Source organism: Schistocerca serialis, chromosome 5 (genome assembly GCF_023864345.2).
Source record: "Schistocerca serialis cubense isolate TAMUIC-IGC-003099 chromosome 5, iqSchSeri2.2, whole genome shotgun sequence".
Lineage (NCBI taxonomy): Eukaryota > Metazoa > Arthropoda > Insecta > Orthoptera > Acrididae > Schistocerca > Schistocerca serialis.
Window position 1 is genome coordinate 23,460,748 of NC_064642.1, and position 27,807 is coordinate 23,488,554.

The 27,807-nt window shown below is 44.3% G+C and overlaps 1 protein-coding gene across 1 annotated transcript in view; it reads left to right on the forward strand.

The window, feature by feature from the left end:
- The window catches only part of LOC126481716 (LIM homeobox transcription factor 1-beta), a 116,239-nt gene that overhangs the window by 74,336 nt on the left and 14,096 nt on the right, over positions 1–27,807 (forward strand). Inside the window, exons 3-5 of the mRNA XM_050105666.1 lie at positions 743–963; positions 10,290–10,432; positions 26,225–26,447. Coding sequence (XP_049961623.1) covers positions 743–963; positions 10,290–10,432; positions 26,225–26,447 — 587 coding nt within the window. The remainder of the gene's footprint in view (positions 1–742; positions 964–10,289; positions 10,433–26,224; positions 26,448–27,807) is intronic.

Below are 27,807 nucleotides of genomic sequence, written 5' to 3' on the forward strand. Positions count from 1 at the left end.
TACGAGGCAGTTGGGATCCAGCACGGCGTTCCGTATTTCCCTCGTGAACCCATCGATTCCGTATTCTGCTGACAGTCATTGGATCTCGACCAGCGCGAGCAGCAATACGATAAACCGCAATCGCGATAGGCTACAAACCGACCTTTATCAAAGTCCAAAAACGTGATGATACGCATTTCTTCTCCTTATACCAGGCATGACAACAACGTTTCAACAGGCAACGCCTGTCCACTGCTGTTTGTGTATGAGAAATCGGTTGGAAACTCTTCTAATGTCAGCACGTTGTAGGTGTCGCCACCGGCGCCAACCTTGTGTTAATGCTCTGAAGAGTAGCCATTTGCATATCACAGCGACTTCTTCCTGTCGGTTAAATTTCGCGTCTATAGCACGTCATCCACGTGGTGTAGCAATTTTAATGGCCAGTAGTGTAGGATGTGTACAGTGAACGTGATAGTCTCTAGATAACCCCTGTTGAATTCACGTATCTTCCAGAGTTTTCTGTGGATGCCATACGCGTCCACGTTGCTGGTCAGTGTTTTCTAAAACGATCTACCTACTTCTCATTAGGGCATCGTTGAATCTAAGCTTATACACGTTGGAAGACACGCCGGTGGTGAGCAGTTTAGAACACATGCGGTTTCTCGGTGAGTGTCTGGCTGTGCTGTAGCTAGCTAGGAAGGCAGGTGCCCACGTAGAGCAGGCTGGGACTGGCCAGTGAACGGCTGGGTGCGGCTGCCGGCAGGAAGTTCGGCGCCAAGTGTTCGCGGTGCGGCGAGCGGGTGCTGCCGCACGAGCTGGTGATGCGTGCGCAGGCGCACGTCTTCCACGTGGCGTGCTTCGCGTGCGCCGCCTGCTGCCAGCCGCTGCAGAAGGGCGAGCAGTTCGTGGTGCGCGCCGGCCAGCTCTACTGCCGGCACGACTTCGAGAAGGAGCTCTTCCTCATGCACCAGGCCAGCCCCTCGGGTGAGTCACACGCTAACTGCCTAGCCAAAGTCCTCTCACAGCAATCCGAGTCCGACGCCGAACAATAAGTACTCAAACGTCCCCTTAGAAAAATTTATGAATGATTGAGCTGGTAAATCCCTTACATTATTTGATTTTAAAACAGCTGAGCAGAACTGAACATACTCAGACATTTGGCTCTTTACCTATTCTCATCAACACTAAACTGACACACAATATTTTTAGCGCAACGCAATCTGACTTTCAATAATACCTACAAAAGAATGACCCTGACTAACAATAACCTATACCTTTCATGAATCACTTACCTCACAAAAATCTTCATTACTCGAACTACTGCAATCCAGCGAGCGCCAATACTGCCAGCTAAATAAAAGATTCTAACTACTGAAGTCACTAACTACTGATAGGCATAGTTAGAAAATGAAAGATTTTAAAGATTTTGATAAAGAACAAACGCTGTATTTACCTTAATAGTATTCGAAAGTCATAATACTGTATATACAGGGTGTTACAAAAAGGTACGGCCAAACTTTCAGAAAACATTCCTCACACACAAATAAAGAAAAGATGTTATGTGGACATGTGTCCGGAAACGCTTAATTTCCATGTTAGAGCTCATTTTAGTTTCGTCAGTATGTACTGTACCTCCTCGATTCACCGCCATGATTTCATACGGGATACTCTACCTGTGCTGCTAGAACATGTGCCTATATAAGTACGACACAACATGTGGTTCATGCACGGTGGAGCTCCTGCACATTTCAGTCGAAGTGTTCGTACGCTTCTCAACAACAGATTCGGTGACCGATGGATTGGTAGAGGCGGACCAATTCCATGGCCTCCACGCTCTCCTGACCTCAACTCTCTTGACTTTCATTTATCGGGGCATTTGAAAGCTCTTTTCTACGCAACCCCGGTACCAAATGTAGTCACTCTTCGTGCTCGTATTGTGGACGGCTGTGATACAATACGCCATTCTCCAGGGCTGCATCAGCGCATCAGGGATTCCATGCGACGGAGGGTGTGTGCATGTATCCCCGCTAACGGAGGACATTTTGAACGTTTCCTGTAACAAAGTGTTTGAAGTCACGCTGGTACGTTCTGTTGCTGTGTGTTTCCATTCCATGATTAATGTGATTTGAAGACAAGTAATAAAATGAGCTCTAACATGGAAAGTAAGCGTTTCCGGACACATGTCCACATAACATATTTTCTTTCTTTGTGTGTGAGGAATGTTTCCTGAAAGTTTGGCCGTACTTTTTGTAACACCCTGTATATCAGTTCATGACATCCAGTCTTACAAATTTACTGTCTCTGATGGACACACGTCCAGATCATCCGCTCTCAAAACTCCGCCATCTCTCTCCCCACATCCACCACTGCTGGCGGCTCACCTCCAACTGCGCAACGCTACGCGCTGTTAACATCCAACTGCCCAACACTACAATGGCAAATTCCGACAACGCAAACCAGCCACAGACTGCACACAGCACAGTCAGTGATTTTCATATAGAGCGCTATGTGGCGTTACCAACATAAAAACCTAAACAGCCTACTTACAGTACCATTTCTGAATAACATCATCTCCATACAAAACTGTCAGTCCACTCACCTCTACAACAAAATTAGTTTTGCCGTAAATTCCTTACAAAATCATAATGTCATTACCAGCTTCGACTCACAGTGGTCTTCTTCAGATGGTATTGCTAAGTGACGGCATTTGACGTGCTGTACTCAGCACATACAAGTTCCTGCATCAGTTCTGAGTATAACTTCACATTATTTTCAAATCCTCCATTCCCTTTTCTTTGGAATGAACTGAGTACATGAAATAATCTGACCTTAGTAAGATGCCCAGAAAACGTGGCCCTCTTTATAAAAATATTTTGACCCAACAATAATTATTACGAGGTTTCCCTAGAAAGTAATGCACCACATTTTTTTCTGCAACAATTCTTTATTGAACGTAATGAGAATTATCCACACCAAAGAATGGTCTTTTATCTACACACCCTATTTTTCCACGTAATCTCCATCCCGTTCTGTGGCCTTCCTCCAGCGCGAAACAGGGCGTGTTTGCCCTGTCGGTACCAATCCTTGTTCTGGCGGTGGAGCCAGTGCTTCACTGTCTGAAACACCTCCTCATCGTCCTCAAAATGTCTTCCACGAATGGCATCCTGTAACGCCCCAAACGTCAGCTCGCTGCCAAATGTCAGGTGTGACAGCCGTGGATGGTCTCCCCGACCGCTGCAAATCTTGAAGTTCCGCCGAAGCGCCTTCTAATGACGCTATACTCCGTGCCCAGCGACTAACTGTACCTCTTTCGACAGCAGATGCTCCATATACTTTGCACAAGCGTTTGTGAATATTCCCAACAGTTTCTTTCTCTGCAGTGAGAAATTCAATGACGGCACGTTGCTTGAAACGTACATCACCTGCAGACGCCATTTTGAAACTGTCTTTTAGCTACGCTATCTGTTGGAAGTGACGAAAACTTGGCGCGTAAGGAGACTTCAGATAATACATGGTAACGTTTTGCAGCCGTAGCATTGTTTCCGGCTCAGAAATTTTCTGGGCAACTGTCGTACTAACGCTGTCTGGCGACGGTTTAAGTGAAATATAAGGAGTGTTCAAATGAAAAGGTACGAAACGAATTAACAACTAAACCGACTGAAATTTCGGTATGCCGCTTTAGCACAACGTAGTTACTCATCTAGGAACGCAAATATAGTGTCGTCACCTCTCCGAAAAGAAAACCATGGTTGGTCCCTCAACAGACAAAGTGAAGCTCCCTCCCCCCCCCCCCCCCCCTCCCGCGGCACTACGATAACGCGCATCCACACGTCTCCGAAGTCACGCAAAGTGTAATGGTCTTGGTCAAGTGGAAGCCGTTTGAGCATCCGCCTTACAGCTTTGATATTTCGCCCTGCGACTTACAAGTGTTTGGTCCGCTAAAAAAGGACCTCAAAGGGAAGCGCTTCAACACGGATGACGTACACGTACACGCCGCAACATGTCGACTTTCCGCGACCTTACCGTAATACTTGTAGATTGCAACATGAGACTCGCCACCGGAAAGTGACCTCTGGCCAGTATTCATCGTTGCGCTGTAGTCAGGTAACTGGACTCACATCTGGGATGACAGCGGCTCAGATCCCCTTTGGTTTAGGTTTGCCGTGATTTCACTTGGACAGTTCCTTCGATAGGGCACGGCCGTTTTCCTTCCCCTTTCTTGAATCATTCGGAACTTGTGCTTCGTCTCTAATGACCTCGTTGTAGACGAGACGTTAAACACTGATCTACCTTCCTTGCTTCCTTCCAACTTACATGTCGACAATAATTCAGCTCCGACAAGCATCAACTGTCAGGATACAGAAAATCGTCCTTAGGTGGGCGGAAACAGCAGTAGAAGTGCATTCTGTCGCACGCAACCTGACACGCTTCGAGCCGACTCTGCCACGTGAATTGCTCATTGGCTAGCTCCCCATACCTAAAAAGTATTCCCTACAATCATGCATTCACTTTTCTGGCCATATTATCCTTAGCAGTCTAAAAGCCGGGTACAGAACTTCTTTGCAACAGCTTAACGACTCAGAACTAGAGTAAAATGAATTATTTGAAAAGTGGCTATTTAATGGACGGCTTTCAATTTGTTACTCAATAAAACATATACAGTACTTAACTCTCTTCTGAAGAGCACCGATGTTAGACACAGTATTTCAGTAGCAATCACCTTTTCTTTCTTCTGGCTGGTTCGATGCAATCCGCCACAAAGACCCCTCTTCATCTCAAGGTAGCATTTGCACCTTACATCCTCAATTACCGGTTGGCTGTATCTCAGGCTCTGTCTTCCTATACAATTTTTACCCTCTACAGCTCCCTCTAGTGCCATGGAAGTTATTCCCTGATGTCTTGACACATTTCCTATCATCCTGTCCCTTGTTCTTGTCAGTGTTTTCCATATGTTTCTTGCTTTGCCGACTATGCGAGGACCTCCTTATTCCTTATCTTGTTAGTCCACATAATTTTCAACACTCGTCTATAGCGCCACATCTCAAACGCTTTTATTTTCTTCTTTTGCGGCTTTCCCACCATTCATGATTAACTACCATACAATGTTGCGCTCTAAATAAACATTCTCAGAAACTCTTTCTCCAAATTAAGGCCTCTGTTTGATACCAGTAGACTTCTCTTGACCAAAAATGCCCTCTTTGTCTGTGCTACTCTGCTTTTTATGTTCTCCTAGCTTCGTCTGACATTGATTATTTTGCTGGATAGGTAGCAGAATTCCGTAACATCGTTTACTTCGTGGTCCCCAGTTTTGGTGTTAATTTTATCGCTAATCTCATTTCTGCAACTCCTAATTACTTTCTTATTTATCTGGTTTGTACTTCATCCATAGTCTGTATTCATTTGACTGTTCAATCCACTTAACATCTGCTGTAAATCTTCTTCACTGAGAATAGGAACGTCATCTTCACCATTGATATCCTTTCACACTGAATGTTAATCCCACTCTTGACCCGTTCTTTTTTTTCAGAAATTGCTCGTTCGATGTTTGTTTGCATTGAACACTAGGGGCGAAAGAACGTGCCCATGTCTTACACTCTTTTTAATCTGAACGCTTTGTTCTTGGTCTTCCGACCTTATTGTCCCATCTTGGTCCTTAAAGATACTGGATATTATTCGTCCTTCCCTATAGCTTACTCCTGTTTATCTCAGAGTTTGCAGTATCTTGAACCATTTCCGAAAGCTTTTTCCAGGTCGACAGATCTGCTGAACATGTACTGATTTTCCTTAACTCTTGCCTCGATTACCAGTCGCTACGTTAGAACTGCCTCTCTGATGCCCTTACCTTCCCGAAACCAAACTGTTCGTCGTCTGATAAGAGATTCTCTTTTTTATTTTCCTTTCTTCTGTAAATTATTCTTGTCAATAACTTGGATGTATTAGCCAATAAGCTGATTGTGCTATAGTTCTCGCACTTATCTGCCTTTGCTATGATCGGGATGTTTTTCCGAAAGTCTTGCGGAATGTCTCCAGATTCATAGATTCTACACACCAACTGAAATAGTCGCTTGGTTTGCCACTTGGCCGAGTGATCTTAGAAATTCCGAGGGAATGTACGTATCCCCTCTGCCTTATTTTATCGTAAAACTCTTCCAAACTTCTGTTAACCTCTGACCCTAATACTGGATCCTCTATGTCTTCCATATCGACTTCCATTCCTTCCCCAGTCACGTCGTCAGCTAAGTCTAACCCTTTGTTAGAAGCCTTCGATTTACTCTTTCCTCCTATCCGCTCTCCCTATGCGTCTGACAGTAAAATTGACGTTACACTCTTACAGTTAGCGCTCTGCTTTCAATTTCACCGAAGTCTAAATAAGATGAAGTTGCACTTCCACAAAGTTCTGAGTCCATTCACTGAGTGATGAATAAGTGGGCAAGCAGCCGCCATTGAAGACTGGTGATGGTGCTCGTCGTACCAGGTAGCAGGACGTAGGCCCAGGAGTGGACCTGCAGAAACTGCAAATGAGCTCCATTTGGTTCTCCACACCGCTCTACCGTCGTCAGACCAAGGAGCCCTCTAAATACACGGCAGCTGAACGATCTTGAGCTGGGTTCTAATTTCGCCACGTAAGAGGCACGGCAAAATGGATCGGCGCGTAGCCCCTGCGATCTGGCAACACCTCCGACTCGGCTGCACCGCGTGGAGCCATAGGCTGCCGAGGGTACTGCGTTGATGTGTTGTCAATTTTGTTGTCAGTTTGACAACATATGAACTTTTGTTCACTAAATGCCGCCATCGACTAGTATCATGGGCATTCTGATGGGCATTCTGGGCCGAAACCAGTAACGATTGCGCCATCAAAGTGATTGAGTGAAAAATAAACAGAAGTTAGTAGTAAGTCAATCACTGATTTTCTTAAATGGAACTTGCGTTTTTTTTTTTTTTTTTTTATTATTATTCGAGAAGAATTTATGATTTCAAGATGTAACACAATCAAGTTAAATCAAACCAAGCTGCAAGGTTATACTTCTTTCTTTTAGTTTTCAACCCTGAGGTTTGTTTGCAGCAGAGCCCCATTCCTCTCTTCTGTCTGCCTTCCTCTTCATTTCCACGTATGTGTTGCATCCAACGTCATTCATGATCTGTAGCATGTATGATATCCTTGGTCGCCCCCGCCGACTCCTTCCCTCAATAGCTCCTTCTGCTGTTGTTCCAATTATGTTGTTGTGTCGTAGGTTGTGCCCTACGAGTTTCTCTCTTCTTATCTGGATGTGCCTCCACAGAGATCTGGTTTCCTGTACTCTTCTAAGCACCCCTTCATTTTTTTACTTTGTCTCTCCAGCTGATCTTCATGATCTTCCTATAGCACCATATCTCCAGGGGCTCTAGCCGTCTTCTCTCTTCTCCTCCAATTGTCCAAGTTTCACATCCGTATAGGGCCACACTCCAAACGAAACCTTTCATGTTATGTTTCCTTATTTTCAGACTGATGTTGCTGGTGAGTAAGTTCCTTCTCCGATTAAATGCAATTTTGGCCTTTTGTATTCTGCTCGCAATTTCTATCCGGCTTCTACCATCCCTTGTGATTTTGCTTCCTAGGCAAGTAAATTCCTCTATCACTTCCAGCTCCTCTCTTACAATTCTCATTCTCAGAGGTTCATATTCTGCTCCTGTACTGCATACCATCACTTTAGTCTTTTTCTTGTTTATTCTCATTCCATACTGATTGCATAGAATTTTTTCCATTGCTCTGACGACTTCATTTAGATCTTCTTTTGTCTCCGTGACTATAGCAATATCATCTGCATAGCGTAGCATGTCTATCTTTTGCCCATTAATTTTGATCCCCACCTCAGTACTTTCTCGAACTTGGTCTATAGCTTCCTGGATGTAAGCATTGAATATAAGAGGAGAGAGACCACATCCTTGTCTTACCCCTTTTCTAATATTTGCTTGTTGTTCCTGGTGACAGTTCCTAATCACGACCACCTCATTCTTATAGAAACTGAGTATCACACGGATGTCTTTGTACTTTATTCCACTTTTCCTCAGCACTCTGAACATCTCTTGCCAGATAACGTTATCAAATGCCTTTTCCATGTCTACAATGGCAATATAAGTTGGTTTATTTTTCTGTAATTGCTTTTCGGCCAGAATCGCTTCTCTTGTTCCCAATCCCCTTCTGAAGCCAAACTGATCTTTACTCAGCATATCCTCCACGTTCTCTTCAATTCTCTTCAGAACTGTTTTTATGAGAATAGTTGATGCATGTGATATTAGGCTTAGAGTTCGGTACTGTTCACATTTTGTAGCTGCTGCCTGCTTTGGTACAGGAACAATGATACATTTCTGTAAGTCTGTCGGTAGCTCTCCTGCGTTATAGATGGACCTAATAAGGTTATACAGGATTTGAAAAATATAATAATACACTACTGGGCATTAAAATTGCTACACCACGAAGATGTGTATAGACGCGAAATTTAACCGACAGGAAGAAGATGCTGCGATATGCAAATGATTAGCTTTTCAGAGCATTCACACAAGGTTGGCGCCGGTGGCGACACCTACAACTTGTTGACATTAGGAAAGTTTGCAACCGATTTCTCATACACAAACAGCAGTTGACCGGCGTTTCCTGGTGAAACGTTGTTGTGATGCCTCGTGTAAGGAGGAGAAATGCGTACCATCACGTTTCCGACTTTGGTAAAGATCGGATTGCAGCCTATCGCGATTGCGGTTTATCGTAACGCGACATTGCTGCTCGCGTTGGTCGAGATCCAATGACTGTTAGCAGAATACGGAATCGGTAGTTTCAGGAGGGTAATACGGATCGCCGTGCTAGATCCCAACGGCCTCGTATCACTAGCAGTCGAGATGAGAGGCATCCTATCCGCATGGATGTAGCCACGTCTCGATCCCTGAGTCAACATTTGCCGACGTTTGCAACACAACAACCATCTGCACGAACAGTTGGACGACGTTTGCAGCAGCATGGACTATCAGCTTGGAGACCGTGGCTGCGGTTACCCTTGACGCTGCATCACAGACAGGAGCGCCTGCAATGGTGTACTCAACGACGAACCTGGGTGCACGAATGGCAAAACGTCATTTTTTAGGATGACTCCAGGTTCTGTTTACAGCATCATGATGGTCGCATCCTTGTTTGGCGACATCGCGGTGAACGCACATTGGAAGCGTGTATCCGTGATCGCCATACTGGCGTGATGATATGGAGTGCCACTGGTTACACGTCTCGGTCACCTCTTGTTCGCATTGACGGCATCTTGAACAGTGGACGTTGCATTTCAGATGTGTTACGACCCGTGGCTCTACTCTTCATTCGATCCCTGCGAAACCCTACATTTCAGCAGGATAATGCACGACCGCATGTTGCAGGTCCTGTACGGGCCTTTCTGGATACAGAACGACTGCTGTCCTGGCCAGCATATTCTCCAGATCTCTCAACAACTGAAAACGTTTGGTCAATGGTGGCCGAGCAACTGGCTCGTCACAATACGCCATTGACTACTCCTGATGAACTGTGGTATCGTGTTGAAGGTGCATGGGCAGCTGTACCTGCACACGCCATCCAAGCTCTGTTTGACTCAGGCCCAGGCGTATCGAGGCCGTTATTACGGCCAGAGGTCGTTGATCTGGGTACTGATTTCTCAGGATGTATGCACCCAAATTGCGTGAAAATGTAATCACATGTCGGTTCTAGTATAATATATTTGTTCAATGAATACCCGTTTATCATCTGCATTTCTTCTTGGTGTAGCAGTTTTAATGGCCAGTAGTGTATAAGGTGCAATCGGTGTAGTAATATGAACATTATTTTATTGTGTACTGTACTAGTAACTAACAAAAAATTTATTTTCTTTACAAAAAGATACGCTTTTAAGGTACTTTTTTTTTACTTTTCTTGTAAGATACATTAATACATACAACTACCTAAAAACGAGAGCTAATCAGTACATTTTAGAAACATCGTAACGTTTCACTTTCCAAAGCTGGTAGAACAGTATAATGGGTAGCGCGTATAGCTGAGCACGGTGGTGCGGTGTTCTCTCTTCCGGGCCGGGGTGGCCGAGCAGTTCTAGGTGCTGCAGTCTGGAACCGCGTGACCGCTACGGTCGCAGGTTCGAATCCTGTCTCGGGCATGGATGTGTGTGATATCCTTAGGTTAGTTAGGTTTAAGTAGTTGTAGGTTCTAGGAGACTGATGACCTTAGAAGTTAAGTCCCATAGTGCTCAGAGCCATTTGAACCTTCTTTTTTTTTGCGGTGTCCTCGACGTGTGGGCCTGGTGTTTCAGCAGTGGAGGACGACGTGCTGGACGAGAACTCGCGGCCGCGGGACGGCCGGCGCGGCCCCAAGAGGCCGCGCACCATCCTGACGTCGGCGCAGCGCCGCCAGTTCAAGGCCAGCTTCGAGATCAGCCCCAAGCCCTGCAGGAAGGTCAGCAGCAGCAGCAGCAGCAGCAGCCAGCCCGCGGTCCGCCCGACAGCGCGCGCCTCCCTCTGCTTACTGGCGCAGCTCGCCTCTAGTCCGATTTGAGTCAGTTGGCGTCGGACGTTTCAAGGTCCAAAGTTTCGACACTGTCGCGGCCAGAAAAAGTAAAGAGAATCACCTACGTATGATATACAGGGTGTTCGGAAATTCCAATTACAAACTTATATATAGCACTTGTAGAGCGGAGTGAGTGCACAATATTTTGAATGCGAACCCATGTTCGGTAACTTACCGTTTCCGTCTACGGCGCCTTCAATACAGATGTGACTTCTGAAATTTTCCCGGCGTATTTCTTCTTCTAATGATTTCCAGATATGCAGCCGGATCCCGTTGACATTCTGCCACGATATTGCGGTCCAGAGACGTCCGGCCATCATCAGGTGAGTACACAACTACTGAAGAGCCCAGGTCGAGTCGCGGTATTTATGCCGAATCTCGCGCATGCGAAATGCACTGGCATCCTACAGCGCATGCGTCACGTGTTGACATGCGCGGCATTGCCGAGTTGTACGTGCTGCCCTCGGTGGTGAAAGTAAAAGATCATCTAGTCATTGAGTATGGAATCACGCCGTCGATTCCGCTGTGACTGTACAATTTTAATAACAGGATTCCAATTTTTATCCAGCTGAAAGCCGTTGTCACGATTTATAAGATTATCGGCAAGACCGGAGCTAAAATTTTTGTTCCATTGTATTCCATTGAATGTCCCAAAGAAATACAGTGCTCTGCTGCTGCCGATTTTGACGGTTGTCGCAGACGGGTGTATCTTTCATGCTCTCTGTACATCGTTCATGGACAGTTCTTGTCGTCTGGCCAATATATGCAGAGCCACATTCACAGGGAATTTTGTAGACGCCTGCTTTCTTCAGTTGTAAATCGTCTTTACCGGATCCAACCAGGGCGCGGTTCCGGATTTTGGGATTCCGTAATCAAAGAATCAGTGGAAATACGTCTTGCCGATGATCTTATAAATCGTGACAACGGCTTTCAGCTGCATAAAAATTGGAATCCTATTATTAAAATTATACAATCACAGCGGAATCGACGGCGTCATTCGATACTCAATGACTAGATGATCTTTCACTTTCACCACTGAGGGCAGCACGTACAACTCGGCTATGTCGCACATGTCAACACCTGACGCATGCGCTGTAGAATGCCAGAACATTTCGCATGCGCGAGATTCGGCATAAATACCGCGACTCCACCTGGGCTCTTCAGTACTTGTGTACTCACCTGATGATGGCGGGCGTCTCTGGGCCGAAATATCGTGGCAGAATGTCGACTGATCCGGCTGCATACCCGGAAATTATTAGAAGATTCAATACAGATATCTGACTGATCCACTTCTGCTGGAGGAACTGAATTAGGCGTGACACAATACAATTGTTTGGTAACAATTCGGAAGGAAACATTCACTTATCACTAAGCACATTTGCTTGTATTAACATTTAAATATTACGTGTTTACATTATTCCAAAACAAGAAAAAAACCAGCATAATGGAGGTACAGAACAGTACTGATGCGTTACAGCAAGGCCTCGATGTGGCGACCACCAGCTTCGTTACAGACATTGTACCTACGAAGCATGTTTTGGCACAAACTCTCAATCCGACCTGCCGTCTCCTGAGTTTCTAGTGCAGCGGTCAGAGCTTGTGTCGGCTACTGTGGGATTCAGCACCCACACAAACTAGGGAGGAGAGAAATTGCGCTGGCCAGTGGCAAGAGTCCAAAATGATCTGTACATTAAACTGCACATTAATAGAACTCTCTCTCTCTAAAACGAAAAGAAACGTAACTTACTTCTCGTTATGAAGTGGCTTGATGTGCTTACTGTGCCTCCTACGCGCAATTACTTTGCTCTCTATTACTGTTCGCGGAACGCTTATCTTTCCATAAGGGTTGCGCAGAAAGTAATGCGCCACTTTTTTTTTTCTCAGTCAAAAACAATTATACGAATATGAAACGTTACATATGTATTATTTGAAGTCTCCTGAGCGAGCGTGCCAAAGTTTCCTTCACTTCCGACAGATAGCGTAGATGGAGGACAGTTTCAAAATGGCGTCTGTAGGTGATGTACGTTACAAGCAACGTGCCGTCATTGAATTTCTCACTGCAGGGAAAGAAACTTTTGCATCCGGCCTGGTAGGCGGCGCGTGGGTCTGCTCCTGTAAACTGAAGGGTAGGCCGAATGTAGGAAGCTAGGAGGAGCAGGTGAGGTGGAACTCTCGGTACTGCTGTATGAACTTAAGTCACCTGTACTTTAGCAAGAAGATGTATACATAACTTTGCACTGAGGAGCACGTAGGTGCCTAGCCGGATGTCTCAAGCTCACAGAAGTTACACAGGCAAAATCTGTAGTGGCTAGCCCACTATGAAATAGAAACAGTGTTGCTTGGTCGCCTACTCGGAATCAAATGGGCTGAATGTGGAGCGGCGCTCGTAGAGCTGCACAGCGCCGCCTAGAGGTCGCTGTCGTCTGTGTCGGTGTCGTAGTGCCAACCTACGAACTTGCACATACGTCGTGGCATCGTAGCTATTGATACCACAGAAACTGTTGGGAATATTCACGACCGCTTATGCAAAGTCTATGAAGCATCTGCTGTCGACAGAAGTACAGTTAGTAGCTGGCCACGGAGGGCGAGATCATCATGAGGCGGCTCGGCTGAGCTCCACGATTTGCAGCGGTCGGGGAGACCATCCACGGCTGTCACACCTGACGTGTTGCAGCGAACTGATGTCTGGGCCATTAAAGGATGCCATTTGTGGAATCCATTTTGAGTACATCTACATCTACATTTATACTCCGCAAGCCACCCAACGGTGTGTGGCGGAAGGCACTTTACGTGCCACTGTCATTACCTCCCTTTCCTGTTCCAGTCGCGTATGGTTCGCGGGAAGAACGACTGTCTGAAAGCCTCCGTGCGCGCTCTAATCTCTCTAATTTTACATTCGTGATCTCCTCGGGAGGTATAAGTAGAAGGAAGCAATATATTCGATACCTCATCCAGAACCCTCTCGAAACCTGGCGAGCAAGCTACACCGCGATGCAGAGCGCCTCTCTTGCAGAGTCTGCCACTTGAGTTTATTAAACATCTCCGTAACGCTATCACGGTTACCAAATAACCCTGTGACGAAACGCGCCGCTCTTCTTTGGATCTTCTCTACCTCCTCCGTCAACCCGATCTGGCACGGATCCCACACTGATGAGCAATATTCAAGTATAGGTCGAACGAGTGTTTTGTAAGCCACCTCCTTTGTTGATGGACTACATTTTCTCCTCCTTTGTTGATGGACTACATTTTCTAAGGACTCTCCCAATGAATCTCAACCTGATACCCGCCTTACCAACAATTAATTTTATATGGTCATTCCACTTCAAATCGTTCCGCACGCACACTCCCAGATATTTTACAGAAGTAACTGCTACCAGTGTTTGTTCCGCTATCATATAATCATACAATAAAGGGTCCTTCTTTCTATGTATTCGCAATACATTACGTTTGTTTATGTTAAGGGTCAGTTGCCACTCCCTGCACCAAGTGCCTATCCGCTGCAGATCTTCCTGCATTTCGCTACAATTTTCTAATGCTGCAACTTCTCTGTATACTACAGCATCATCCGCGAAAAGCCGCATGGAACTTCCGACACTATCTACTAGGTCATTTATATATATTGAGAAAAGCAATGGTCCCATAACACTCCCCTGTGGCACGCCAGAGGTCACTTTAATGTCTGTAGACGTCTCTCCATTGATAACAACATGCTGTGTTCTGTTTGCTAAAAACTCTTCAATCCAGCCACACAGCTGGTCTGATATTCCGTAGGCTCTTACTTTGTTTATCAGGCGACAGTGCGGAACTGTATCGAACGCCTTCCGGAAGTCAAGAAAAATAGCATCTACCTGGGAGCCTGTATCTAATATTTTCTGGGTCTCATGAACAAATAAAGCGAGTTCGGTCTCACACGATGGTTGTTTCCGGAATCCATGTTGATTCCTACATAGTAGATTCTGGGTTTCCAAAAACGACATGATACTCGAGCAAAAAACATGTTCTAAAATTCTACAACAGATCGACGTCAGAGATATAGGTCTATAGTTTTGCGCATCTGCTCGACGACCCTTCTTGAAGACTGGGACTACCTGTGCTCTTTTCCAATCATTTGGAACCCTCCGTTCCTCTAGAGACTTGCGGTACACGGCTGTTAGAAGGGGGGCAAGTTCTTTCGCGTACTCTGTGTAGAATCGAATTGGTATCCCGTCAGGTCTAGTGGACTTTCCTCTGTTGAGTGATTCCAGTTGCTTTTCTATTCCTTGGACACTTATTTCGATGTCAGTCATTTTTTCGTTTGTGCGAGGATTTAGAGAAGGAACTGCAGTGCGGCCTTGCTCTGTGAAACAGCTTTGGAAAAAGGTGTTTAGTATTTCAGCTTTACGCGTGTCATCCTCTGTTTCAATGCCATCATTATCCCGGAGTGTCTGGATATGCTGTTTCGAGCCACTTACTGATTTCACGTAAGACCAGAACTTCCTAGGATTTTCTGTCAAGTCGGTACATAGAATTTTACTTTCGAATTCACTGAACGCTTCACGCATAGCCCTCCTTACGCTAACTTTGACATCGTTTAGCTTCTGTCTGTCTGAGAGGTTTTGGCTGCGTTTAAACTTGGAGTACGATGTACGATGAGAAGGTGATTCACACAGTAAAGCACTGGCTCTACCACGAGGACAAGCATTGGTGCCGACGGGGCATACACGTCCTTGTTCCACGTTGGAGGAAGGCCATAGGACAGGATGGAGATTACGTGGAAAAATAGGGTGTCAGCATAAAACACCATTCTGTCGTGTGTGTAACTCTCATTATGTTCAGCAAAAAATTGTTGAAGAAAAAAATGTGGTGCATTGCCTTCTGGTCAACACTTGTATTACTCAGTACTTATGCTCTCGAAGTCTGTGACCGAACTGGGGCCGACCAACGACGGGCGGCTGGTTAAATCAGCGTTGACAGGGGGCGTTGAACTCTGTCTTCCTGGAGATGAGGCGCAGCCCGCTCTTTCCGTAGGCGCGAGGGTCACCGTCTTCTTCATGCCGTTTCGCGGTGCTGCGCTGATCGCTGAACAGTGGATACTTCATAACTGCACAGAACTCGTGCCAGCAGATCCTCCTCTGTCTCTAAAGGAGTCTCATAAATTGAACTTTGCATACGACCTCACGAGAAACAGTCCATAGGAGTTAAGTCCGGCGATCACGGCGACCACACGGTCCCACCACTGTGACCTATGCATCTTTCACTGTATCGTCCGTTGAGATGTCTCCGAGCCGCACATGAGAAATTAGATGGTGCGCTATCATGCTCAAACCACATTTCCTGGCCGACAGTCGGTCGCACAGCTTCCAAGAATGGGTCCAATACGTTTTGTACGAAGTATGCACGACCAGCTAGCTTGAATGGAAGGAGGTATCGCCCGACTAGACAGCCGTCCAAAATACCTGCCAACACGTTAACACCAAATCGGTGCTGAAATCCCTGAACATGCGTGGTACGAGGGTTTCGTCTGTCCAGATGTGGCTTTTCGTGAATCCAGAAGACAGTTCCTACTGAATTCACATTAATCTGTGAACAGCACTTCACGTGGAAACAGGGATCTGCCGACGCATCAGTGCAGCAACCGCCGGTCGGAGTGGCCGAGGGGTTCTAGGCGCTACAGTCTGGAACCGAACGACTGCTACGATCGCAGGTTCGAATCCTGCCTCGGGCATGGATGTCTGTGATGTCCTTAGGTTAGTTGGGTTTAATTAGTTCTAAGTTCTAGGCAACTGATGACCTCAGAAGATAAGTCGCATAGTGCTCAGAGCCATTTGAACCAAGTGCAGCAACCTCGTGCAGTAGGCAACACATTGTGGAAAATGTGGTGAACGCATAGCGAGTACCCTTTGTAATGGGTACGGATGTAGTTGTTGTTCACGCAGAACGTCCCAGATGATACTGTGACTGACATCCATTTCACACGCAGTTGTTCGAATACTCGTTAACGGATTCTCTTCAACGCGATGCAGTACATCTCCTTCAAATTCAGACGTGCGGCGTTGCCGTGGAGCACCACAGTCCTGCCTCCTCACGGTGAAGGTACCTGGTTCTCGGAGCTACTGTGTAACTTGGGAAAAAAGTTTGTGCGATGGCGTGCTACGTTGCGGAAAACGTTCGTGATACGACCCTCCCATTACTTCGAGCTTCGCCATATACCCAAGGAGCATGTCTGTATACTCCTAAACCGTGCACCGAATCTTCTTTAGTGTATCGCAGGAGCACAGTCATTCCATACTTACCCTCAGCATACGTGGACGTGTTACACATCTGAATTCAAACCGTCGTAGGACGGAAACGGTATGTTTCGGGAAATGAGTTCCTAATCAAAATATTATGTCCTCACTCCCCTCTACAAGCACTAGCAGTCTGTAAAGGGAATTTCTGAGTGCCTTCTAGATCTCTGTAGTCTCTTTAGACATAGACAAATACGTCGTCCAGAATGGACTGTCGTCCACAGCTCGTGTTCTCGCGGTAGCGTTCTCGCTTCCCTAACACGGCGTCCCGGGTTCGATTCCCGGTGGGATCAGGGATTTTCACCTGCCTCGAGATGACTGGGTGTTGTGTCGTCTTCATCATCATCATCATCATCATCATTCATCCCCATTACGATCGGAGGAAGGCTATGGCAAACCACCTCCGCTAGGACCTTGCCTAGTACAGCGGTGCGGGTCTCCCGCATCGTCCCCTACGCTCTGTCAAGGAGTATGGGGCATCATCATCATTATCATCAATGGTTGGGTTGCGACAGATCGGCTAAAGTAAAAACTATTGTTACACTGCTTCAGACATTTTTATTTTCATTTTTAACGACACTACGCGGTTTCTATGGTCATACCATTCTCATATTATGGATTACCATACTGTTACATCGTTCAGTTTGCTTGTGACATACATATGTCTTTGGCAGACGGTGCTGTGGTTGGGGGGCTGCGTGTCATCTGTAACTAGTGAAGAGTCGTTAGCGTTATTTACAGCACTCGAAGGCTAAACTGGTCTTGACGGAAGGAAATTCGGCAATATCAGCTGTGACCTGCAGTAGCGTCTTCTGCGGATTTTTTGCGAATTAGTGTCACTCGAGTTTCATTGTTAAAAGAAGAGTGCAATTTACAGGAAATCTATTAAGACATAAAGGATACCTGAACACCATCATAGAGGGATATTTCGAGGGAAAAAGACCAAAAGAGGGAGACCACGGCTGAGGTACATGGATCAAATCGTGAAAGATGTGGGATTTAACACCTATAAAGAAATGAAGAGAAAAGCTGAAAGACGCACAGAATGGAGACAAGCTGCCATTGTAGCTGTTTCAAACCAATCCTTGGATTGACCACTACAGAAGAAGAAGAAGAAGAAGAAGAAGAAGAAGAATTGTGTAATAAAGCTTATGATTGTATCCACAGTTCTTTAGTGGTGAAGATACTAAAGAATTTCAGTCTCCGCCCAAAATTAATAAAAATGATAAACTTAACCCTAACAAATACCAAAACTGAACTAAAGTTCAGAGGAGAAATGTCCGAGCCATTTACGATTAACACAGGATTGAGACAAGGAAATGGTTTATCGCCATTGCTTTTCACCTGCGTTCTGGAGTGCGTGATGAGCGAATGGTACGAGGAAAGTCCTAAAAACATAAGAATTGGAAGCAAGAAAGATCAAATAAACTTAAATTGCTTGGTAGTCGCAGCTGACTTAGCGTTAATAGCTAATAACATACGAGAAGCCAGAAATAAAATAACATCCCTACAAAATATAGTACAGAAAATAGGACTATAGATATCGTTCGAAAAGACTGAGAGAATGCTAGCAGATCCACTAGTAATCAACCACGTAACATTAAATAACAGGACAGCAAAAACAGCGAAATAATTTAAATATGTGGGAGAAGTTATAATATCCAACTTGGACGAGAAACCTGCATGGCAACAATGAACTAACGATATGATAAAAACTCAAAAATTAACCTGGTCTACATACAGTAAAAAATTTCTATCGATCAAAATCAAATTAAAACAATACAGGACGGTGCTTCAACCACAGGTAACACACGGAAGTGAAACTCTCTTCAGAGTCACCCAGAAAAATGATAAAATTAGAATGAAGAATAGTTAGATCATGCATAAATAAGAAATACAAAAAAATGGACAGTGGCAAATGATATGGGTTTCAGTGGACTAGCGCTCGTTACAAATACTATACGAAAAAAGGATATCTTTTTTGTCACAGTATTATGACACCAGAAGCCAGATTACCAAGAAAAGTCACACAGTAACTTTGGAACGTGCAGCAACAAGTAGGATGGATAAAGGAATTCAGGGACGATATGAAAGAGCTAGAATTAACTCTGGACGGTTTGCAAAACAAAACGGAAAATTTAAAGAAACTGAGAAACATAAACATAAGATTTAAAACAAAAATAGACAAACGACAAACACCAAAAGGGTATTTACGTATGAGGAACGACAAAACAGATCGAAACGAATAAAAATATAGTGGGCAATTTGGAAAGAAAACCAGTTAGAGGAGTTGACCAGAAAATGACTGACTAAAATGGTGCAATGAGGCGATAAAAGCTGGATAAGATGAAACTGACCTAAAAGGCAAACAGATAAAAAATGAAGTACTGTCTTAAAATAATATCATCCTTGAAAAATGAAATACAGTTCCGTACCTATACAAATAAAAATGCGAAATTAAATTTACACTTATATATCCGGAATATTGGGGATTTTAGTACTTGTGAACATTGCGTAGCTCACAAGGAAATAACGATTACATGTCAACAGGCTCCGGGAATTACTAATAAGGTACAATAAAAAAATCAATATTCCGACGGACCGAGTTGTGAAACTGCTATATGTATACGCGGTCCACTTTAAAAGGATATCCACAGTGGTGCTTCCATCCCTGGGAATGTTGCCTTTACAGAGAACGAAGAAGTCATCCTTGAGTTCGCACGTCACTTGGTGCGCACATCTTCATAAACATCAAATGGCTATTGGTGTTACAAAACAACTGCGCTACAAAAGCTTATTTCTTCAAAATGCAAATAATAATTAACAATTTTCAGACGTTAATTTTAAGTAGCATATTGTGTTGCATTTCTTTTCGTTTGGCATAGAGGCTCTCGTCACTACTGTGCGGCACTTACTCGTTCGTGCGGCCGCTGATGGGTACGGTACATGTTGGTAGAAGTAGAAAGTAATCGTCATTGGAGCTACTACCAACCTATGCGATCTAACAGTGGATGGTGCTCATCGAGTGATTGTTACACAACAGCTTTCGTTTACTGGTACATATAGAGCGACTCAATTTTTCCACAATCAGCAACGATTTGTAAGTCTGCAGTGGTGCACGCAATGTGGTTTACTTAGAATTTTGTGCGTTGTTCGGTGTAAAAGCATAGTAAATAGAGTTCGAATATAATAAACTTTCTTGAGACTGCGAAGCTCACGTCCACGAATCAGCGTGGTTTTAGAAAGCATATCTCGTACGAAACTCAGCTTGCCCTTTTCTCACATGATGTACTGAGAGCTATGGATGAAGGGCAACAGGCAGAGCCCATATTTCTAGATTTCCGAAAAGCGTTTGACACGGTTCCCCATTGCAGGCTGTTAGCGAAGGTAAGAGCATGTGGAATAAGTTCACAGATATGTAAGTGGCTCGAAGACTTCTCAAAAAATAGAACTCACTATGTTGCCCTCGACGGAGAGTGTTCATCACAGACAAGGGCGTGGTCAGGATTGCCCCAAGGAAGTGTGATATGAATGTTGTTGTTCTCTATATACATAAATGATTTGGCGGACAGCGTGGGCAGCAATCTGCGATTGTTTGCTGATGATGTCTTGGTGCATGGTAAGGTTATGACACTAACGTGCCGTGAAACCAGGGTACGATTTGTGTTTTTACCAGCGGGGGAGGGGGGGGGGATGTCTTAGGGGGTTAGTAGAATGATATATGTTACTAGCTTGGACCGTGGCGTTACGCATGGTTAAACAGCTATTTATAAATAGATGTTAATGCCGAAACTCACTATTCACGCGTATGCACTATCAGAAAAACCATCCCTTGTTATATCTTTAAAAGTACATTATAGGTAAAGCTTATTTACAAAATCATCTACATACAGGTATACGAGGGGAATTCCAAAAGTAGAGGCACATTTGTGAAAAGCTGTACTTCTTCTGATGATAGTAAACTGAAACACATTAATAGTACTAATAGTAAGACTTATTAAAAAACTTTCAGTATTCGGCTCCACTAATTTAAATTATATGTAAAGTTTTACTCCAGTGCGTGGGAAATAAACATCCCAGGTTGGGATGCATAAACTAAAACCAGAGGAGGGGATGGTCTGATGCAGAGGGGGGAAATCCCCCCCATCCCCCCCAGCAAATCGCACACTACGTGAAACACGCTAATGTTACCCTCAGAGAGGATTTCAAAGTTCGACCGTGCGTGTGTTTAATGAAAAGGGGTATCAGACCACAACTGTGAATTTTGTGAAGTTAAAAGTAAAACCAAACGGGCCTTAACCTTAGGAGTTAACAGAAGTGCTAAAATTCTAAGTGAATGAAAAAAACATGAAGGTCGCCAGCCTAATTAGGCACATTAATTTGGAAACATATATTTGAGAAATTTGGATAGTTATTGAAGTTACTTTTTTTGAGATTTCCCTTTGAATAGCAAACAGGATAGAAACTGACACAGTGCACCCTGTATTGCGTATAGCAGCAGTTACCAATAACACATACACCAGTAGAGTAAGGGGAGCAAAATTACATCCAGCTCATACTAATGACGGCCACAATCAGTAGTATTACTTGAAACTTCCTGCCAGGTTAAAAGTGTATGCCGGACCGAGACTCGGACTCGGGACCTTTGCCTTTCATGGGCAAGTGCTCTACCATCTGAGCTACCCAAGCACGACTCACGACCCGCCCTCACAGCTTCAATTCTGCCAGTACCCCGTCTCCAAAACTTAGTTAATCAAAATACTGAAACATCACTGCATGAAGTCCAGAACTAATTTTGAACATCTTGACTGACATGAATAACACAAATAAAGATGAACTATATCATAAATACACTGTTCAAGCTCCTCTGGATATAGCAATTTTCTTTAGTAACAGTAATAGTTCATTTTTTTCTTAATAGGAGGAGAATATGATGGGGACCCATAAACTGGTATAGTTTCACTAGCCAAAGTTATTTGATTATTTCAAAAGTAAAAACTATCTCTAAAAGCTAATCATTCACTTAAATTACTTTGCAAGGCAATAAAATGCAACACTGGGTTTAATTAACTTCAAAAGGAACGATTCCTGATAGGTACCAAAAGTACACTATCATTGAAAATGTGCTTAACTTCACTTCTAACAGTACTACTGTAAATCGGTTCATTAAAGACTTATATGTACCTGTACTTTAATCACTTGTGAACCAGGTATGATTGGCAATAATATTTACACAATCTTGCGCTGTAATCCTACAAAACTATTTTATAATAAACTAAGGATACTTTAGCAAAAACCTGTCTAACTTCACTTTAGCTTTTAAATAATTAAGGTTTTCACTTTCCTATTGATTGATCTTTAAATTTTTGTACTTAAACTTCCTACCTTAAAAATTTCCCTTGAAGTAGTCCATAAACAAAGCATCCAAATTTTACTCTTACTTTAATTTTTGCTACTCCTTTTACTTTAGACAAAAAATCACTTTTAAACACATGAATGCCAGAATTGTTTAAATTAGGATACTCGGTTTTAGTATGAATAGTTGCTGAGGGGAATAGGAGATGAGGGGGCCGTGCATAAAATATAATGTATAATGGAAACTGATTAAAAATTGCTGCTTAAATCATTAAAAAAGAAATTTTGAATGAATAAATGAAAGAAATTGGAAAGTACTCATATCCTGAGTGAACTTTAGCTGGCATTAATATCAACAGACCTTCAATCCTTAATACATTATTAGATTAACATTCGTAAATTTACGTACATCTTTTCTTGTTACCGGTATTGTGCATGGAGATTGGCATGACAATACTAGTTCCGGATCGCCCCTCCTCTGCTCACGCAAATTCTTCTTGTTAGCTTCGATCCTATTGATGAAGGATTCTCGGCGCGTCACAGAATAATGAACAGAATATGACTGTGCGAATAAACTTTGCTATCTTGATAACTTTCTATAACACTTTTTAACGTACAATTGGAATACACATTTTTTTAACAATATTAACTCGGCGAAACTCGTAGTACGTCCACCTGCTATCACTTATTGAGACAAACGGTGAACATATAAAAATTCATCAGTTGAAGAGCGCCTCTCTACTTGTTTTGTTTCTGTACCAATATTATCTATGGTACAAAATTATTATTGTTTATACAGAGGTGCACAGTGTCTGAGCTTATTTCTATTTTTATGGGTTGATAACTCTGGCCGCTGTGGGCATAGCCTTTATTCTTCGGCCATTGGATTAGATTAGATTAGATTAGATTAATACTAGTTCCGTGGATCATGAATACGATATTTCGTAATGATGTGGAACGAGTCAAATTTTCCAATACATGACATAATTAAGGTAATTTAACAACATAATTAAGTTAATATAACAACTTTTTTATTTTTTGTTTTTTTAATTTTTTTTATAATTTTTTTGTTTGGTGTTTTTCTTTTTTTTTCTTAATTTATATCTGAAAATTCCTCTATGGAGTAGAAGGAGTTGTCATTCAGAAATTCTTTTAATGTCTTCTTAATTACTTGTTGGTTATCTGTCAGACTTTTGATACTATTTGGTAAGTGACCAAAGACTTTAGTGGCAGTATAATTCACCCCTTTCTGTGCCAAAGTTAGATTTAATCTTGAATAGTGAAGTTCATCCTTTCTCCTAGTATTGTAGTTATGCACACTGCTATTACTTTTGAATTGGGTTTGGTTGTTAATAACAAATTTCATAAGAGAGTATATATACTGAGAAGCTACTGTGAATATCCCTACATCCTTAAATAAATGTCTGCAGGATGATCTTGGGTGGACTTCAGCTATTTTTCTGATTACACGCTTTTGTGCAATAAATACTTTATTCCTCAGTGATGAATTACCCCAAAATATGATGCCACATGCAAGCAATGAGTGAAAATAGGCGTAGTAAGCTAATTTACTAAGATGTTTATCACCAAAATTTGCAATGACCTTCATAACAAAGTGCTTGCTGTAAGAGTATAGTCCCATTATTGTCAGTCAGTACCCGCCCAGTTCTCCTCCGATTGCGAAAACATTCTGTTGGCACCCACCTACATAGGGAGAAATCATCATCAAGATAAAATAAGAGAAATCAGGGCTCGCACGGAAAAATTTAAGTGCTCGTTTTTCCTGCGTGCTGTTCGAGAGCCAGTCTCCTGGTCACTATTTACAATGTCGGAAACTATGTTGAAAGAGAACGAGATTTACTATCCCCTGAAGTATAAGCTTTTATTGAATCCATGGCAACCTGATAAAAATCCAATTTTAAAAAATGACGCTGGTGGCATAAATAGAACATTTCGATTGCACCGGCTGTCATTATATTCTAAAGAAGTTAAGGGTGCACTTTGGAAGTTGTGTGCTCTTTTTCGGCCGCATACATTATCACGCAATTATGAGCCGTCCATTCACAAATTTTAAAAAAGTTTCACGAATCTGCAAAAATGCATATGAATTCCGAATGATATAAAGACGCAACTGAAAAGTGAAGTAATTTTGTTAAAGCTATGACAAACAAACTAAAGAGTGTATAACAACTCGTCAATGAGAAGGTTGCGAAATTAGCGCTGACTAATCACGCCAAGTTTAAAGCAAATCTTTCTTGCTTATTGTTTTGCGCATTACATGGCTTGCTTCTAAGCGGAAAACAAATTCAGGTGCTGTTTTGATGACTGATTGCTATTTAGAGTACAATCAGGGGTCAAAACATTGTGGAAACATTTTGAAAGTGTCCCTAAAATCCCACTTATATTTTTCATACAACTCAAAGTGATTTAGTTGATGCATCCTCCTAAGTACTAACTCCTTGTGTTCCATTGGGTACTTAAACTGAAACGAACTGTACGGTCTTATGCATTAACTTAATTATCCTACAGGTTTTCGTGAGCGGGAAAATTATATAGTTCCCATACATATCGATTTGAAAATCGATACTGAAGCTTATGCTAATGGTTCAAAAGAGCAGAATTTGAGAAATATCCGCACGAAATTTTTAACGTCATGAAAACAATTAAGTAGGAGAATATTGCTTACGAAGCGACCAAAAGAAAATAACGTACTTAATGGCGTGTAAACGTAAAATTTGCGAATGTAAAAATAGCTTTTACTATAATTATAACGTTAACTTGGTTATGTTTTTTTTCTAAAGAGCTATGGTACAGCGAGTGGTAGAAGTCGTTATTTCGTTAAAAGTTGAAAGACTGTGTATGACTTCGAAACGATGTTCACTTGTTTCTAGTCGCCACCATCCTCATTTTCCAACAATGTTTGATAGTGGGCCGATTTGCGATTTGTGCTTATTTTGAAAATGAGTGACGAGGCTGATGCTGCTTCACCGAGGTTGACATCTTCAACAGCTTCCGTTGCTGTCCGTAAATAAAAGCACTGTGACTCGGAGCCAAGCTCGCAAAATGATACTAAATGTTTTAAAATGATGTGACATTGAAAACCAGCAGAAAATTCTACTACTATCGCTTGCACAGTCTAGGGAGCGAGCTGCTGCCTACACCGAAGGAAACATGAACAGCCTAAAGAGGGTCCTGATATTTAGTAATATTCATCCTGGCGATTTTTTTTAATGCATGAATTGTTGCACATTTTGTAGCAAAGAGTAGCTTTATTGTATTTAAACCATTTTGAACTGAAATAACTATAACACTTACGTGATCTCAAACTCCGTGCATTACGCACATTATGAAGACTCTCTGAAAAAACTATAATCTGCTAACTATAGTTGAGGCTGTGCCGAAAAGCGTTCACTACCGACTGAGGCCGTTCGACTTATATCCCATCAGTCATTGCACCGTGGCTCTTAGGAAAGTACTGACAGTGTGCTGTAGAAACTAATAGGCGATGAAGCTTCCTGGTACATTAAAACTGTGTGCCAGACTGAGACTCGAACTCGAGACCTTTACATTTCACAGGAAAGTGCTCTCCCGTCTGAGCTACCCAAGCACGACTCTCAACCTGTCATCGCAACGAGTCTCGTATCAGCGCACACTCTCCTGCAGAATACAAAAATTAATTCTGGAAACATCCCCTAGGCAGTCGCTAGGCCATGTGTCGACAATATCCTTTCTTCCAGGAGTACCAGTCCTGCAGGTTTTGGAGGAGAACTTCTGTGAAGTTTGGAAGGCAGAAGATGAATTACTGGCGAAAGTAAAGCTGTGAGGACGGATCGTGAGTCATGCTTGGGTAGCGCACTCGGTAGAGCACTTGCCCACAAAAGGCAAACGTCACGAGTTCGACTCTTAGACCAGCATACAGTTTTAAGTTACAAGAGCAGTCAATCCCGCTAGCTATCGGAACACAACTGCTTTAAATCCGGCAAATAAAGTCGCCACTGGGTGTCAGCAACTATTTCCTTGGTCGAGACAGTGAGGTAAAGTTGGTCGTCGGCTGTTACAGGTGCGTGAGGCCTTGGCAAAGGAGACGGGGCTCAGCGTGCGGGTGGTGCAGGTGTGGTTCCAGAACCAGCGGGCCAAGATGAAGAAGCTACAGCGCAAGGCGAAGCAAGAGGCGTCCACCGGCGACCACAAGGGTGGCAACGGCACCGGGGACCATAAGGCTGCAGACAAGGCCGGCGACACCGACAAGAACGGCATCAAGCAGGAGCCCGGCTCGCACCACAGTCAGTACCGCTGCACCACTCCCTCTCAAAGCCTGGCTCGCACCACAGTCAGTACCGCTGCACCACTCCCTGTCAAAGCTTGGCTCGCACCACAGTCAGTACCGCTGCACCACTCCCTGTCAAAGCTTGGCTCGCACCACAGTCAGTACCGCTGCACCACTCCCTGTCAAAGCCTGGCTCACACCACAGTCAGTACCACTGCACCACTCCCTGTCAAAGCCTGGCTCGCACCACAGTCAGTACCGCTGCACCACTCCCTGTCAAAGCTTGGCTCGCACCACAGTCAGTACCGCTGCACCACTCCCTGTCAAAGCCTGGCTCACACCACAGTCAGTACCACTGCACCACTCCCTGTCAAAGCCTGGCTCGCACCACAGTCAGTACCGCTGCACCACTCCCTGTCAAAGCCTGGCTCGCACCACAGTCAGTACCGCTGCACCACTCCCTGTCAAAGCCTGGCTCGCACCACAGTCAGTACCGCTGCACCACTCCCTGTCAAAGCCTGGCTCGCACCACAGTCAGTACCGCTGCACCACTCCCTGTCAAAGCCTGGCTCGCACCACAGTCAGTACCGCTGCACCACTCCCTGTCAAAGCCTGGCTCGCACCACAGTCAGTACCGCTGCACCACTCCCTGTCAAAGCCTGGCTCGCACCACAGTCAGTACCGCTGCACCACTCCCTGTCAAAGCTTGGCTCGCACCACAGTCAGTACCGCTGCACCACTCCCTGTCAAAGCCTGGCTCACACCACAGTCAGTACCACTGCACCACTCCCTGTCAAAGCCTGGCTCGCACCACAGTCAGTACCGCTGCACCACTCCCTGTCAAAGCCTGGCTCGCACCACAGTCAGTACCGCTGCACCACTCCCTGTCAAAGCCTGGCTCGCACCACAGTCAGTACCGCTGCACCACTCCCTGTCAAAGCCTGGCTCGCACCACAGTCAGTACCGCTGCACCACTCCCTGTCAAAGCCTGGCTCGCACCACAGTCAGTACCGCTGCACCACTCCCTGTCAAAGCTTGGCTCGCACCACAGTCAGTACCGCTGCACCACTCCCTGTCAAAGCCTGGCTCACACCACAGTCAGTACCACTGCACCACTCCCTGTCAAAGCCTGGCTCGCACCACAGTCAGTACCGCTGCACCACTCCCTGTCAAAGCCTGGCTCGCACCACAGTCAGTACCGCTGCACCACTCCCTGTCAAAGCCTGGCTCGCACCACAGTCAGTACCGCTGCACCACTCCCTGTCAAAGCCTGGCTCGCACCACAGTCAGTACCGCTGCACCACTCCCTGTCAAAGCCTGGCTCGCACCACAGTCAGTACCGCTGCACCACTCCCTGTCAAAGCCTGGCTCACACC